General features: G+C 43.5%; 1 protein-coding gene across 7 annotated transcripts in view; it reads right to left on the bottom strand.

Moving 5' to 3' along the window:
* sox5 (SRY-box transcription factor 5) overlaps window positions 1-18153 on the bottom strand; it is a 334975-nt gene that overhangs the window by 146698 nt on the left and 170124 nt on the right. For 5 of the 7 annotated variants that reach the window (XM_086009986.1, XM_086009988.1, XM_086009989.1 and 2 more), the window contains exons 4-5: window positions 11806-11892; window positions 5361-5533 (exon numbers count right to left, since the gene is read on the bottom strand). In XM_086009986.1, coding sequence (XP_085866112.1) covers window positions 5361-5533; window positions 11806-11892 — 260 coding nt within the window. Of the gene's footprint in view, window positions 1-5360; window positions 5534-11441; window positions 11491-11800; window positions 11893-18153 lie in introns of those variants that run through there. The other 2 variants (XM_086009990.1, XM_086009991.1) reach the window with 2 other exon arrangements.

Below are 18153 nucleotides of genomic sequence, written 5' to 3'. Positions count from 1 at the left end.
GAACTCCCCTGCTCTTCTTTCAAATGGGGTTGTGGGATCTTTTACGTCCACCTGAGAGAGCAGACGGAGTCTTGGTTTAACGTCTCATCTGAAAGACGGCACCTTCGGCAGAGCAGCATTCGCTCAGCACTGCACTGGAGTGTCAGCCTGGATTATGTGCTCAAGTCCCTGGAGTGGGACTTGAACCCACGACCTTCTGACTCAGAGGAACAGGAACTCTGGTTGATTTTTTTCCCCCTCCCCAGACCTGTTTTAGTGAACTGACTGCAAACTCCCACCTGGGAACAGCTTAACTCAGCACAGACCAAAGGTTGAATCTCTGGCCCTCCTGGTCTAGTACCAACACCCAGTGTGTGCCCGCCAGGGAAAAGCCCCCTCTCCCGAAACAGAAATATCCTTTAATCAAATGTTTCTTTTCGTTGATTTTTGTTTTAATGTGCCTGCGAAGATCACTTTTAAAAACCTCTTCTATTAAACTTCTATGAAAAATGGATTTGTTTTGGTGTGTGTGGAGGAGGGGCATCTCACAAATTAAACTGGAAATGCAACTTAATTAAACTAACAAAAGCAAAGCACGCTGCATTGGAAGATTAGTTGCAGTGCATGGTCTTGACTTGCCGACAGATTGCAATTCAGAAGTTGATTGCTAGTTCATCAAAAACAAAAGCTGCCAACCCGACCAAAGGATACACAATGAAGTGACACAATACTAATTAAATGAAGTGATTTGATTGTTTACCAGGAACAGTTGTTATATTCATTGCGATTTTTGCTTTGTTGCAGATCGCAACAGATTGTTTCAAGGTAAGGCCGGCTTTTAATTACAGTACAATTAAAATTTTTAAAAAACAGGCAAGTGAGCCAGCTCGCAAATTGTGAGATCTATTCAGCTCCCATTAATAACAAACCTCTGACATTTGCATATGTACGATGAACGGAGATATGAGATAGGAAACTAGGCCTTTATTATTAGGTCAAAGACTTTATCATGCAAATTGAGACAATAGACTACTCACACTTTGGACTTTGACCATTTTTAAACAAATTACCTGCAGCGTGTTTTATCATTTTAAAGGGGAATTGTTTATCTTTTTGCAGAATTGAGGTAAACACAGCTTAAATGTGACACCATTTTTTTTCCAGCCATGGTTCAGTGGGTAGCTCTCGCGCCTCAGACTCAGACGGTCATGGGTTCAAGTCCCACTCCAGAGACTTGCCCCCATAATCCAGGCTGACACTCCCAGTGCAGTACGGAGGGAGTGCCGCACTGTCGGAGGTGCCGTCTTTTGGATGAGACGTTAAACTGAGGCCCTGGCTGCCCTCTCAGGTGGAAGTAAAAGATCCCTATATAAACTACTCAAAGAAGAGCAGAGGCGTTTTCCCCGGTGTCCTGGCCAATAATTAGTCCTCCGCCAACATAACTAAAACAGATTATCTGGTCATTATCACATTGCTGTTTGTGGGAGCTTGCAGTGTACAAATTGGCTGCTGAGTTTCCTACATGAATTACTTAATTAGCTGTACAGTGTTTTGGGATGTCCTGAGGTTGTAAAAGGCGCTACAGAAATGCAAGTCCTTTTCTATCTTTCTCGAACGTTTTTCCAAATCCTAGGATCACAGCTCATAAGTACAAACCAGTGGAAAGTAAATTTAATGCTGCTTTTAAAACAACTTGCATTCATATAGTAGCTTTAACATATGTCCCAAGGCACCTCACCAAGGTGTAATCTGACAAAAATGGACGCTGACCCACAGGAGGAGATATGTTGGAAGAGTGACCAAATTCTGGGTCAAGGAGGTGGGTTTTAAGGAGGGTCCTATGGATGAGAGGGAGGTGGAAAGCTGGAGGGAATTCTAAAGCTTAGGACCTAGATGGTTGAAGTCACGGCTGCCAATGGTGGGGCGAAGGAAGTCAGAGAAGCACAAGAGGCCAGAGTTGGCAGAACGCAGGGTTGTGGGGCTGGAGGAAGTTGCAGAGGTGGGGAGGGGTGAGGCCATGGAGGGATTGAACACAAGGATGAGAATCTTAAACTCGAGGCATTGAGGAACCAGGTGCCAATGTAGGTTAGTGAGGACAGGAGTTATGGGTGAGCAGATCTTGGTGCAGGATAGGATATGAGTTTTGAATGAGCTGAAATTTACAGGTTGTGGAGGATGGGAGGCCACCTTTACATTTTATTTGTGTTTTTATGCGGGTCCCAGAGTCACCACTCCAGTGATACAGTACAGTACCTTGTTTACACTGCCTGTCTGGAACTCCCGATTCTTCTGACGAGAAGAGAGATTCACACATTCCTACAGGCAGAGCCATTCTCCCAGCATTTACATCTTCAAGGTGCACGCAAGTGTGGCTGGGAGCATCATACTGTCTAAACCATTTAATTAATTAAAGGCAGGTTTAAAGAGTGTCCAGGATGTCTAATGGACCCCCAATTTATTAAATTCCTATTCACACCAAACCGGAGTTACACTCCAGCCAGACGGAAGCAGTGTGAAACAACCTGTTCTGGGCTGTCTCCCATCACTTTGCTTTGAGTTACATTGGGCCCTGACTCACACTACAACTTCAGCATAAACTGAGGCGAATACCACCTGAATGTACTCCACATCACACATCAGAATGAATCACCCTAAAGCTGGCAAGTGTCGAGATTAATCTGCAGTCTGCGAGATGTGAAGGCAGGCCGATTGGTCTTATCTCATTCTTGACTTTTTTTATGCCGTTATGTTAACACTGAGATGTGCATAGCTACCTCTAACTTGCTCATTGCCATTTATTATTTGCTGTAAAACTGTATCTGCACAGGCCATTGGGTAGCTGCTCACTTGGTTCAGTGAAAAGGGCTTCGCTTCACACTCTTAACAGCCATAGAGATGTAAGCAGATGGCACATATCAATCATGTTGCTAAACCAAGTGTACATTACTGATCACGTGATCAATAGCAGGCCAATTTTCTTGGTGATACACATGACTATCTTTTTATTAGGAAAACCGTTTTGCAAACTGCAATGTACAGGAGCAGGAATCTCTGGTGACTGAATTACATAAGAACATACGAAGTAGGAGCAGGAGTAGGCCATACGGCTCCTCGGGCCTGCTCCGCCATTCAATAGGATCATGGCTGATCCGAATCTAGACTCACGTCCACTTCCCTGCCCTCTCCCCGTAACCCCTAATTCCTTTATCTGCTAGGAAACTGTCTATCTCCATTTTAAATTTATTTAATATTGCAGCTTCCACAGCTCTCTGGGGTAGCAAATTCCATTGATTTACTACCCTCTGAGTGAAGAAGTTTCTCCTCATCTCAGTTTTGAAAGGGCAGCCCCTTATTCTAAGATTATGCCCCCTAGTTCTAGTCTCACCTATCAGTGGAAACATCCTCACCGCATCCACCTGATCAAGCCCCCTCACAATCTTATATGTTTCGATAAGATCACCTCTCATTCTTCTGAACTCCAATGAGTAGAGGCCCAACCTACTCAACCTTTCCTCATACGTCAACCCCCTCATCTCCGGAATCAACCGAGTGAAACTTCTCTGAACCGCCTCGAGAGCAAGTATATCTTTTCTTAAATATGGAAACCAAAACTGCACGCAGTATTCCAGGTGTGGCCTCACCAATACCCTGTATAACTGCAGCAAGACTTCCCTGCTTTTATACTCCATCCCCCTTGCAATAAAAGCCAAGATTCCATTGGCCTTCCTGATCACCTGCTGCACCTGCATACTAACTTTTTGTGTTTCATGCACCAGGACCCCCAGATCCCTTTGTACTGTAGCACTTTGCAGTTTCTCTCCATTTAGATAATAACTTGCTCTTTGATTTTTTCTGCTAAAGTGCATAACCTCACACTTTCCAATATTAGATTCCATCTGCCAAATCTCTGCCCACTCACTTAGCCTGTCTATGTCCTTTTGCAGGTTTTTTATATCCTCCTCACTCAGTGCTTTCCCTCCCATCTTTGTATCGTCAGCAAACTTGGATATGTTGCACTCGGTCCCTTCCTCCAAATCGTTAATATAGATTGTAAAGAGTTGGGGTCCCAGCATTGACCCCTGCGGACACCACTAGTTACTGATTGCCAGCCCGAGAACGAACCATTTATCCCAACTCTCTGTTTTCTGTTAGATAGCCAATCTTCTACCCATGCCAGTATATTACCCCCAATCCTGTGATTTTTTTTATCTTGATCAGTAATCTTTTGTGTGGAACCTTGTCAAATGCCTTTTGGAAGTCCAAATACACTACATCCACTGGTTCCCCTTTATTGGATAACTCACTGTGGTGTGGTACTGATTTATACAGGACAGGCTATCACAGGTTCAATCCCCAATCTGTACCGAGTTAACCTAACTCAACAGGCAGGATGGGGCACTATACAACTGGCTTCTGGGCTAGAAAGGGGAAAGGTAGGTGTGGACTTCTGCCCCTGATCACTATCCACTGACCCTTTCTGGAAGTGTGCAATGTGTGAATCTGTGAGCTCACAAACAGTCGCTGTACAGATCTCCAAATGGAGAATAACTACTGCCTGTGGAACTCTACCTCAGCAGTCAGGAGAGGAGGGATAAGGGGAGAGGAGCAGAAAGAGAAAACTGGAGGAAGGCAGAAAAGAGGATGAGGGGCTTCAGTTATGTGGAAAGACCAGACAAGCTGGGAATGCTCACCTTAGAACAGAGAAGGTTATGGGGAGATTGGTTTTGATAGAGTAAACTAGGAGAAACAGTTTCCGCTGATAATTGGCAAAAGAAGCAGAGGACAGAGGAGGAGATTTTTTTTATGCTGCGAGTTGTTATGATCTGAAAGGGTGGTGGAAACAGATTCAATAGTAACATTCAAAAGGGAATTGGATATATACTTGAAAAGGAAAAATTTGTAGGGCAATAGGGAAAGAGTGGGACTTGTTGGATAGCACTTTGAAAGAGTCAGCGCTGGCACGATGGCCTGATTGGCCTCCTTTTGTGCTGTATGATTCTATGATTCTCTCAAGCCCCTATGTATCAGTGGCAGTTTACACCTAGAATTTGATATAATGTACAATTTAAAGTCACAGCATGGTTTGTGTGTACTTACATTAAACAGCTCACATGACAATCTTTTATTGCTTTTATTACATTGGTTCATTCATAAAGATCCAGGCTATTAAGAATAGATCGTCAGGATATAGGTCATAGTGCAAAAGTTAGCTGATGCCCACATCATGTTAGAGCAAGAGGCACAAAATGATCCTTCTATAAAACTATGAATTTTTTGTAAAGTTTTGAATTATAGCCTCTTAATTCGGTGGCTGGAGTGTTCTGCTGCAGAACTTGCTCTGACTCCCTGTAAACTGGATTACTCCATTGATCTATACTCACTTGTTCCTGTTGCTGCTTGGCTAGTTCCATTTGCTGCCGCTGTTTTTCGATCTGCGAGGCCGCCAGTTTCTTCTGTTCATCGTGAGCCGCCAGCAACTGTTCACGCAAACTTGTCAACTGATTAATCATTGCCATGAGCTGCCGTTCCTTCTCTGCTAGACTTTCTGGTGTCCCTGTAAAGAGCGGCACGGGGGGAGAAAGAAAACTTTAACTCCTCTTGAATCTGACAGGCTGTGGGGAATCAGGGAGCAGAGTGCTCAGGGAATTAGGGAGCAGAGCGCTCAGGGAATTAGGGAGCAGACACTCATCTCAACACCTTTACACCACTCATTCCAACACCCTTAGACCAATCAATCCAACACCTTTAGACCAATCAATCCAACACCTTTACACTAATCAATCCAACACCTTTAGACATCTCATCTCAACACCTTTACTCATCTCATCTCAACACCTTTAGACATCTCATCTCAACACCTTTACACCAATCAATTCAACACCTTTACACCACACATTCCAACACCTTTACACCAATCAATCCAACACCTTTACACCAATCATTCCAACACCTTTACACCAATCAATCCAACACCTTTACACCACACATTCCAACACCTTTACACCAATCAATCCAACACCTTTACACCACACATTCCAACACCTTTACACCAATCAATCCAACACCTTTACACCAATCAATCCAACACCTTGGACCACACATCTCAACATCTTTAGACCACACATCTCAACATCTTTAGACCACACATCTCAACATCTTTAGACCACTCACCTCAACATCTTTAGACCACACATCTCTACATCTTTAGACCACACATCTCAACACCTTTAGACCACACATTCCAACACCTTGGACCACTCATCTCAACACCTTTAGACCACACATTCCAACACCTTGGACCACTCATCTCAACATCTTTAGACCACTCATCTCAACACCTTTAGACCACTCACCTCAACATCTTTAGACCACACATCTCAACACCTTTAGACCACACATTCCAACACCTTGGACCACACATCTCAACATCTTTAGACCACACATCTCAACACCTTTAGACCACACATTCCAACACCTTGGACCACTCATCTCAACATCTTTAGACCACACATTCCAACACCTTGGACCACACATCTCAACATCTTTAGACCACACATTCCAACATCTTGGACCACACATCTCAACATCTTTAGACCACACATTCCAACATCTTGGACCACACATCTCAACATCTTTAGACCACACATTCCAACATCTTGGACCACACATCTCAACATCTTTAGACCACACATTCCAACATCTTGGACCACTCATCTCAACATCTTTAGACCACACATTCCAACATCTTGGACCACACATCTCAACATCTTTAGACCACACATTCCAACATCTTGGACCACGCATCTCAACATCTTTAGACCACACATCTCAACATTTTTAGACCACTCATCTCAACATCTTTAGACCACACATCTCAACATCTTTAGACCACACATCTCAACATCTTTAGACCACACATCTCAACATCTTGGACCGCACATCTCAACATCTTTAGACCACTCATCTCTACATCTTTAGACCACACATCTCAACGCCTTTAGACCACACATCTCAACATCTTTAGACCACACATCTCAACACCTTTAGACCACTCATCTCTACATCTTTAGACCACACATTCCAACACCTTGGATCACACATCTCAACATCTTTAGACCACACATTCCAACACCTTGGCCCACACATCTCAACATCTTTAGACCACACATTCCAACACCTTGGCCCACACATCTCAACATCTTTAGACCACACATCTCAACATCTTTAGACCACACATCTCAACACCTTTAGACCACTCATCTCTACATCTTTAGACCACACATTCCAACACCTTGGATCACACATCTCAACATCTTTAGACCACACATTCCAACACCTTGGACCACACATCTCAACATCTTTAGACCACACATTCCAACACCTTGGCCCACACATCTCAACATCTTTAGACCACACATCTCAACATCTTTAGACCACACATCTCAACATCTTTAGACCACACATCTCAACATCTTTAGACCACTCATCTCTACATCTTTAGACCACACATCTCAACATCTTTAGACCACACATCTCAACATCTTTAGACCACACATCTCAACATCTTTAGACCACACATCTCAACATCTTTAGACCACACATCTCAACATCTTTAGACCACTCATCTCTACATCTTTAGACCACACATTCCAACACCTTGGACCACACATCTCAACATCTTTAGACCACACATTCCAACACCTTGGACCACACGTCTCAACATCTTTAGACCACACATTCCAACACCTTGGACCACTCATCTCTACATCTTTAGACCACACATTCCAACACCTTGGATCACACATCTCAACATCTTTAGACCACACATTCCAACACCTTGGACCACACATCTCAACATCTTTAGACCACACATTGCAACACCTTGGACCACACATCTCAACATCTTTAGACCACACATCTCAACATCTTTAGACCACTCATCTCAACATCTTTAGACCACACATTCCAACACCTTTAGACCACACATTCCAACACCTTTAGACCACACATTCCAACACCTTTAGACCACACATTCCAACACCTTGGACCACTCATCTCAACACCTTTAGACCACACATCTCAACACCTTTAGACCACACATTCCAACACCTTGGACCACTTATCTCAATACCTTTAGACCACTTTCCCAACACTATTCAACCGCCCATTTCAACATCTCTTCATCAGTCATCGCAACACCCTTAGGCCACTCACCTCGACACATTAGAATTGCTAAAGTCTATCTATCTTGGTTGTGTTTCTGATGGATATAATCTGCAAACAGAGAAGCTTTCCACAGCATTTAAGACACTATGGTACCATTTTAAAGCTCTTTTTAAACTAGTGACTGTTCATAAAAATGTCTCGTCTCACTACACTGAAACCTGTTTGGTCAATCTTATTTCGGAAGCAAAGCTTTCTGACTGTATCTTTTTGGCACTTGCAATTGTCCTACTTATTCCAGAGTATTAGAAATTAACTTGGTCCATAACCTACATACTTTGAAAATGTTACAGAGTAACATATTGCATGGTGAAGTCACAGCAAGCTATTTTTGAAGATGTGTTGCTAAAGGAGATGTATATCTTGAAATCTAAATAGGTTTACAGTACTCAAAAGGTTAATGGAGAATAATTAAAACATCACAAGAATATTCTTTTTCCATTCAGCCCATGTGACACCAGTCACCTCCAGTCATTTTATCCCTCGTCACCACTGCAGTACATGTATTTGTTTAGCTATCTATTCAGTTCTGATCAGCTTAAAGGGGCACTGTCATAAGGAGTTTCTAGTTTCTGAGTGACAAGCCGTACTGCATGCAAATGTGTTGAAGAGAAAGGATTTGCATTTATATAGCGTCTTTCACGTCCTCAGGATGTCCCAAAGCGCTTCACAACCAATGAGGTACTTTTGAAGTGGAGTCACTGTTGTAATGTAGGGAAACACGACAGCCAATTTGTGCACAGCAAGATCCCACAAACACCAATGAGAAACATGACTAGATAATGGGGGTTCTTCTGCTCATCCGCTCTTACTCTGGCTTTCTTCTGCCAATGTTACGGCCGAAGAACCTCCGTAGATGTTCACCCCCAGTCGGTTTTTGGTGTTATTTGAGGGATAAATGATGGCTGGGTCACAAGAAAGAACTCCCCTGCTCTTCTTTGAATAGTGCTGGGGGATCCTTTATATCCACCTGAGGGGTCAGACAGGGCCGAGGTACAACATCGCATCTGAAAGACGGCACCTCCAACAATGCAGCACTGAAATGCCACACTAGATTATGTGTTCAAATCTCTGGAGTGAGGCTTCAACCCATAACCTTCAGACACAGATGCAAGAGTGTCACCGCTGAGCCAAGGCTGACACCAATCCAAGACTACCACTGCTTAATCAGCAGGGCCCCAAACACTGATAAACTGAGAGTCCACTGCAATCTGGCAACAATGCTGTTTTTGAAGAGTTTCAAAATTGTTGCCTTCAACAGCAAGTTGCATTTATATAATGCCTTTAACGTGACAAAATGTGACATCGAGCCAAAGAGGGAGACATTAGGACAGGTGACCATAATCTTGGTCAAAGAGGTAGGTTTTAAGAAACATCTTCAAGGAGGAGAGAAAGGTGGAGAGGCAGAGAGGCTTAGGGAGGGAATTCCTAAGCTAAGGGCCTAGGCAGCTGAAGGCACGGCCGCCAATGGTGGGGCAGGGCGAAGAAAATCAGGGATGCGCAAGAGGCCAGAATTGAAGGAATGCAGAGATCTCGGAGGGTTGTAGGGCTGGAGAAGGTTACAGAGATAGGGAGGGCCCACACTTGAAGGGAGCAGTGGTTGGGGGATCAGCGCTACTTGGCAGGATTGTTGAATGTATCCACTCCCCTAGAAGGACACCACAAAAAACACGTTTAGCACATTTATCCATCGAGTAGCTAAGCCTTAAAGACCAGCAAGATCCCAGACTGATCCCTTGTCTTTAATAAGTTAGCTGGTCTCAACTGGGGCCACAGGAACATGAGCACTACAATTGGCCTCAGTGCCCCCTGGGTTAAGACGGCCAAAATCAGCCCGGGGTTCCCTCAGCCAATTGCTCTTCAGTGATCCCTACTGACGTCTGATCAGGAGAAGGCCGAGCCATAACCTGCCAACACTAGCAGCCAAGGCTCGTTCGTACATGGGTCAGATCTTGGGAGAGCCAAAGCCCAGCCAAGAAAGTCAACACCTTCAGGAAAAAGAGGGAAAGTGATATTATCCATGGGGAACATGTTTGGAACCATTTAAAGAAACGTAAACCTAAGTAAAACTACAATTGGTTCACGTGTTGGCTGTGATTTTTGAAACCCCTGTTTGGGCCCTGTTAACATACAAAGGAATGTCCATCTTGCAAGCCAGAAATTCCTGACGACAATAGCCTTTTGTAATCCGTTTACATTTAGCTTACATTCTTACGCGTTTTTGCTATCGTGCAGCAGCATATCAAACGATCTCCGCTCTTTTCTTTCCAAGGCTCTAGCCTCTGGTGGCACGACGCTGGATTCTTGGGCAGAAAGCAATCAGCCCAGCCTGACCTCACAAGAAGGTGCGAGCGAGATTCATTTGCCCCTGGAGGGCAACTTTCTCAACAATAGACAATAATTGCAACTGTCACGGCAGTCTGCAGTGGAAATAAACCAGTGGCTGTTTTAACAGCTCGCTGTGGAGCCAGGCCCTTTAGATGTGTGTTTGAAGGGACTGGAAAACAGAAAAGACCCTCTGTTGAAGTGTCAGGGCAGAAAAGAAACCCTCCTTTCATGGCAGCAGCAAGCAGGCTGGCAGGAATGTTGATTGTCTTCCTTCACTAGCACATGGAAGTTAGTCTACAGTGTTTCATGCTCACCCTGCATAAGTTAGATAGGTAATGATCTCCAGAAGAACGTTATAAAGGTGCACGAGATTTATTGCTCTTCCACACACTGTCTTTTCAGAGTTTCAACCGAGTTAAAGACACAACAAAAGTTTCCCGGCTGAGCTTTGAAAGAAAAGAATCGTTCCCATCGAAAAGTCCTCTTAATATGTAACTGGAAAACATGTCACAGAAATGCTCGAGAATATCATAACTTAGGCTGTTTATAAACTGCAGTACCTCAACATTCTTAAATATCAGCTCCATATTAAAAAGGGTTTACAGTTACATGCGAATCAAAATACAGTCGGATGGTATATGATAAGATATTGAAAACGGTATATAAAACACTTTGAGCTGGGGAGGGGTAATCAATGGGCATTTAGCTTTAATTGAAAGTGTTGGTATATTTAAGGATTTGTTGTCTAGACTGGGATATTCTTGTTTCTTTTTTGTTTCATTGACATTATGTTGAGGTCAGACACGGCAGAACAAACAGGACATGCAATCTGGAAGCTGTGCATTATTGAACATATTTATAAACAGTAACTGTGCCTTCTTTTAGAGACCATTACTGGAATTGCCACTTACTGTACTCTAATGAATGATGACAGGCAGAAACCAGATCAGCTCTCAGACTCTATAAAAAAAAATCTAACTTGTCATCAAAACTGCTGAACAAGGCTAAAATTGTTCCCACATACGACATGACACTGCCTTTATATCATGTGTAAAATAGAAGATACAAATTAGGAGGGCTTGACAAAAATAATCTTGCTATTAAAAGATATTTTCAGCAGGCTGCGCCCTGCCAGTTTTACTTTCTTTAAAACACACACACATACACATACACCGGAGCAAATAGTAGCAAGAATCATTTTTCAACCGACCACAAGCATCGTGGCAGAAGTGGGGAGAGCGTGCAAGGATAAACTGAACTGATAATTTACCCAACCTTTAATCTCCCCGAGGTTTCCCGAACCCATGGCAAGAAGCTTGTCCTTCCAGTCTTTTGATAAAAGCTTCTCGATACTAGGAGTTTCTGAGGAAATGCAAAGACATAGAGAGAGAGGGAGAGAGAAAAAAAAAGAAAATTTAGAAAGGATTATAATCTGCCACGAAAAATGTACGCAAAGTCCATCTGCAGACTAAAGCGTCGCTTCCCATCGCGCTGCTTTGGTTATACGTTGTAATCGCCAAACAGATAAGAATGCATTTAATCACCTGCTCTTTGAAAATCATTACCCTTTAGCACAAACAAAGCAATTGTTGTTAAGTAGGACAATACGTGACACAATTGCTTGGGTGCTGGAGTTGTACTTAATATCTCTAGTCAGCCAGCGAGAGGGAAAAAAACACACATCACGACATTTCAACAAATTTACAGGATACGCTCAGGGCCATTAAACGACAAGATAGCACAAAGCCAAAGGCAGATATGAACCAATCCTATTTAGTTTATTGCCATGGATCGAACAGTTGAAAGGCTACAAGTAAAGTGGGGACAAGTCCAGTGAAAACACAGCCATTTTATCAGAAACATTCTGAGTTACAAAGCAAAAAAAGAACCCCAGGTAGCATAAAGCAACATTCCTCACTTGTCATTTACAGAGTAGATCTGTTTCACTGCCTGTCAGCAGAAGGTTTTAACACTTGCCAAATGCCAGGGCTTCTGCTGATAGAGGTTAACGACTTGATTCTCTGGGCAACTTTCTCATTCAATTTTCCAGCCCTTTTTTTTCCCCCAAACGTTAAATCCTTAAATGGTTTCTGGCCTTGCCGACATCACGAAGGCTGAATCTTACAGGAGATTCTATTACTGCATAAAGTGAAGCCTCCTGCCATTTACTGGGGACTGCTGGTTAAACTTCCTGATGCAGCTGTACTCCGCCAGATATTATTGGACCAGCCACTAGTGCTCTTTAACAGCTGTCCTGTGTCCAGCCCTGCCATCATCCCAACAGGTGCTATTAGGCACCGAACAATGGCTGAGGCTTTTAAGGCACTGCTCTGACATTGAAATGAAACAACAAATGGCTGGGCAACGCATTTCTCCTCAGGTCACTCAGTGTGTGCATAGTAATAGGAATTACTTTTATTTATTAACAGGCTACATTGTCCCCGGTGACAGCCAGGACATTTTAACATTATTTTTTAAAATAAAAACTTTATGAGAGTGCAGCTCCCCACTTTAGGTACCAGCTCCCCAAAGTTCGACGTTAGTGCATGTTTTCCATTTTTGAACTGGATCATTTTATAATGTCGAAACAGCGAGAGGAAATGCACACTCCCCGCATGGTGGGCGAGGGGAAAGCAACTCTGAAACCCCTTTTTTGTGACACGAGCCTTTCTCTTCTGTGCAGGACTAAGATAAACGGTGAAAGAAAATTCAGCAATTCCCTGCTCGCCGAAGAATTGTGTTACCAAGAAGTTAACAGGTCAGAAAATTAAATTCCAATACAAGGCCATTATTTGGTGAGTTTTTTTATGCATGGGATCGAGAGCTTCCAAAATCAGCACGGCAGCTTAATCTAGAGACATCAGGGTAGAAATTAAAATCTGTCTGCGAGTGAATCAATCTATTAAATACTACATCAAAAAACATTTCATACAATAATTAAAGCACACTTCAGAAACTTAATTAGTTAGAAGATCTGTCTATATACAGTCAAAGCCAGATTGATAAAAGAAACATTTTATGCTGTTTTAAAAGATCAACTAGGTCAGTCTCTGACCACATGGTCTTAATTTGTATCCTGAGAGGTAACATTCCACATAAGACGAGCTCTGTATTTAAATAGAAATTCAAAGTGCTTGCAGGACTTTGAGGGAAGGAATGAATGATAAAGAAATATATCTAGCTGAAGTCTATGCTTTCAGCTGAAGAGCCAAAGTGTGGATAGTAAGTAAAGGTTAACAAAAGAGATTCAAAACTCCATTCAAGAAAACAACACACAGATTTAAGCATTTTCCATTGGGGTTGGAGCTATTTGACAATATAATTGCCTTCACTTTCCACATCCACCTGAGATCTTTCCTGGCTCCATCAAAATAAAAAGCAGTGATGTGGACCTCCTTGCTCTTCCCCACAGCCCCTCCCCCCCAACCCCGCCACACACACCCCATTATCTCATATTTGTGGAGCTGGTAGTAGGCATTTCGCAGATCAGAACAAGTCAGCCCCCTTTGTAACAAAAGGGCTACTGTCACACAGCCAGTCTCAGACATGGTGAAAAGGAGCCCACAGGAAAAAGGCAGGCTCCAGTTTTTAGAGGTTTTTTTTTTCTGCTGAGCACAGTCGCTACATTCACTCCACTTGGCAAACTCAGCTCACTGTTCCTGGCTTGAGCTGTGAACAGGGCTCGGGATTGAATAACCAATTATACAACCACTGGCTGAGTTTATCCAAGGTTTTGCAAATTGTAATAATAGTACTGTATTCCCGAACCGTTTCATCCCCTTCCAGACATGGTGTCATATCCCATCACGCTTAATTTACATTTTACAACATAATATACGTTGAATATCTCACAGCAACATAATACAATCACTTATTTTTGTTGAACTGGTTTAAGTAACAGTGAGGTTTAGTCTTGGGTCCATTTAAGACCACATTAATTCAATATTATATTTCCTGTCCGTTCCCTTGTTAGTTTAAACTGTTAACTAAAGGAAATGCGTCACCAGCTCTAAGTCTTGCACTTTTCCACCATCAGTGATTCTCAAATGATGTACATTATGGCAAAAATACTGCTCCTACTGCTTATTGGTGACAATTAACATTTTATATATATTTTTTTTTAACTCGGAGTTTAACAAATGTCACTGGTCAAAAAAAAAATAACATTGATAATTGCCAATGTGGCTGCCCGCACACATGCTTCTTCAAGGCTGAAAGCAGATTCTTTCACTCAAAACAATTCTCAAAGCATTAACTGCCGATTGCAAACTGCAAACTGCAAGGATCGTAGCATCACGGCAAATACAACAGCTTCGCCTGAGAGGGGACACTTTCGACATGCAAGGCATCATCACCAGACCTAGAATCAGAGAATTTTACAGCACAGAAGGAGGCCATTCGGCCCGTCATGCCTGTGCCGGCTCTTCGTCCAATTTAGTCCCACACACCTAGCTTTCTCCCCGTAACACTGCAAATGAGTTCTCTTCAAATACATGTCCAACTGCCTTTTGAACGTTCCCATGGAATCTGCTTCCACCGCCCTTTCAGGTAGTGCATTCCAGATCATAACAACCCTCTGCATGAAATAATTTCTCCTCATTACCCCTCTAGTTCTTTTGCCAATTATTGTAAATCTATGACCTCTAGTTACTGACCCAATTGCCTGGGGAAACAGTTTCTCCCTACTTGCTCTATTAAAACCCCTATTAGCAATACCTCCATTAGATCTCCCCTTAATCTTCTCTGCTCTAAGGAGAACAATCCCAGCTTCTCCAATCTCTCTGCACATAACTGAAGTCCCTCATCCCCGGTATCATCCTGGTAAACCTCCTCTGTACCCTCTCCAGGGCCTTGACATCCTTCCTAAAGTGTGGTGCCCAGAATTGGACACAATACTCCAGCTGAGGGCTAACCAGTGATTTGTAAAGGGTTAGCATGACCTCCTTGTTGTTGTATTCAATGCCCCTATTTACAAAGCCAAGTATCCCATACGCTTTCTTAATGACCTTCTGAACTTGCCCTGCCCTGCCACGTTCAAGGATTTGTGAATATGCACCGCGTGGTCCCTCTGCACTTGCACACGTCTCAAAATAGTACCATTTAGATTGTACTGCCTCTCCACGTTGTTCCTCTCAAAAATGCATCACTTCACACTTAACCGCATTAAATTGCTGAAGATTTTAAGGCCTCACCAATGAAACGCAAGTGTTACAGATTGTTCATCCATTCCACTGAAATGCTACGGCATTTTGCGAAACGGGATAACAATGGAACAAAAAAGAAAGAACTTGCATCTACATAGTGCCTTTCACAACCCCAAGGTGTCCCAAAGCACCTTATAGCCAATGAGGTACTATTTCAAGTGTAGTCACTGTTGTAATGTAGGAAACGTGGCAGCCAATTTGCAGCAAGCTCCCACAAACAGCATAATGATTGGATAATCTGTTTTTTAGTCATGTTGGTTGAGGGATCAATATTGTCCGGGACACTGGCAGAACTCGGCTCCTCTTTCAAATAGTGCTGCGGGATCTTTTTACATCCACCTGAAGGGGCAGACGGGGCCTCGGTTTAACGTCTTATCTGATAAGGCGGCACCTCCGACAGCGCAGCACTCCCTCAGCACTGCACTGGAGCGTCCGACTAGATTTCGTGCTCAAGTGGGTAACGGCGCCTTGCAAGAAGCGCGAGCGGGGGAGGGGAGTGGGTAACGTCGCATGGATTTGAACCCACAACCTTCTGTCTCAGAGGCAAGAGTGCTACTAACTGAGCCACAGCTGACAGAAGCAGAAGATGCAGAATATTGCACAGTGCAGTCCTGGGTCTTCCCCCAGGTAGGAAGTTTACTGCCCATTTTATGAGGGCCTGCTGACCCACCAATAGATTTTTCTTACTGAGTGCATTGATCCTCTGCTGAAAAGGGGATTGAGACAGTGAATGATAGCAGACACTACACCTTTTTTAGAGACAAAAGAAATTTCCCTTTTGAAATCCAGAGTTCCCTCAGTTGTTTAGCAGGATCTCTCCCCCTCCTTACCTCCAATGGCAGCGGTGTTTCTGGCCCAAACAGTGCAAATAGGGATCGAAATGCAAATTGCACCAAGCAATAGGCAGGCAGATTTACCATCACTGATATACCAATAGGCTGGAGGAAAACCCAGGTCATGTGTTCTTGCGTCTGGGTGAGATAACAACAACAACTAGCATTTATATAGCGCCGTTAAAATAGAACAATGCGCCTTACAGAGGTGCAATCAGACCCCGAGCCAAAGGAGGAGTCCAAAATGGGCGATGATTGCTGGGTCAAGGAGGTGGGTTTTGAGGAGGTGCTTGAAAGTGGAGGCGGAGGTAGGGGAAGTGGAGAGGCGGAAGGATTAAGGGAGGGAATTCCAGAGTGTACGTCCTAGTTGGCTGGAGGGGCGGGGGATGCACAAGAGGCCAGAGCCGGAGCTGAGAGCACATTGACCAGAAAGCAAGAACACAGCGGTGCGATACCAGGCAGTGTAAAAAGGTCGAGAGAGTCCAAAGGAAACCCACAGGGGAGAGGATTCCACATACAGTAGAACGTCTGGGACAAGTGGAGGGGAGATGAATTTAGGACAAGGGAGAATAGAGGAATTGCAGGAGATATTTGCTTCTGCGATTGATAACCTGAAGGGCGAGCACCTCTCCCTAAGCAACATTCAAGCTTAGCATTTCTATTTAGAAAGTATTCAGATAACTGAACAGTGAGAAAAATACCACTTCTGTTAAAAGCCAAGAAAGGCAGTAGAGACAACAATTGTACTTGTGTAGCTAGCTGCCGTATGTATCACACTGTTTTAAATTGGCTTTGTATTGCTGGTGATTATGTGTTTCCCTTTTCCCGTTGCTTTTGTCAAGGAATTTTGACAGAAAATTGCAGATTCATTTAATCGGTATTCACAAAGTAAGCCCTGTGTGTAGCAACAGAACAGTCTAACACAGAGAATCTACCCCCTTTTAAGAAATTTGCTTTAAATATATGCAAATAAAACAAGAGAAAGCGATCAAGGGGAGCGAGTTATCGCTGTCTTATACCCAGGACTCTACCACCGTACGACATCCTTGCTCCTAAATAGAAAGACTTGCATTTCTACAGCGCCTTTCACGACCACCGGATGTCCCAAAGCGCTTTACAGCCAATGAAGTGCTTTTTTTTTAATGTAGTCAATGTTGTAACGTGGGAAATGCGGCAGCCAATTTGCGCACAGCAAGCTCCCACAAACAGCAATGTGATAATGACCAGATTATCTGTTTTTGTTATGTTGATTGAGGGATAAATATTGGCCAGGACACCGGGGATAACTCCCTGCTCTTCTTCGAAATAGTGCCATGGAATCTTTTATGTTCACCTGAAAGGGCAAACAGGGTCTCGGTTTAACATCTCATCTGAAAGACGGCACCTTCGACAGTGCAGCGCTCCCTCAGCACTGCACTGGAGTGTCAGCCTAAATTTTTGCACTAAAGTCTCTGGAATGGGTACTTGAACCCACAACCTTCTGACTCACAGGTGAGGGTGCTACTCACTGAACCACTGACTGACACTAGACCATGATCCTGCTTCCCTCATGTCATAGGGCTAGCATCCAACTCAGTGGGTTCATT

This window comes from Somniosus microcephalus, chromosome 17 (assembly GCF_052327205.1).
Source record: "Somniosus microcephalus isolate GS21.2 chromosome 17, FLI_Smic_1.0, whole genome shotgun sequence".
NCBI lineage: Eukaryota > Metazoa > Chordata > Chondrichthyes > Squaliformes > Somniosidae > Somniosus > Somniosus microcephalus.
The sequence above is the reverse complement of the archived record's forward strand: the minus strand, read 5'-3'. Positions and strand labels throughout refer to the sequence as shown.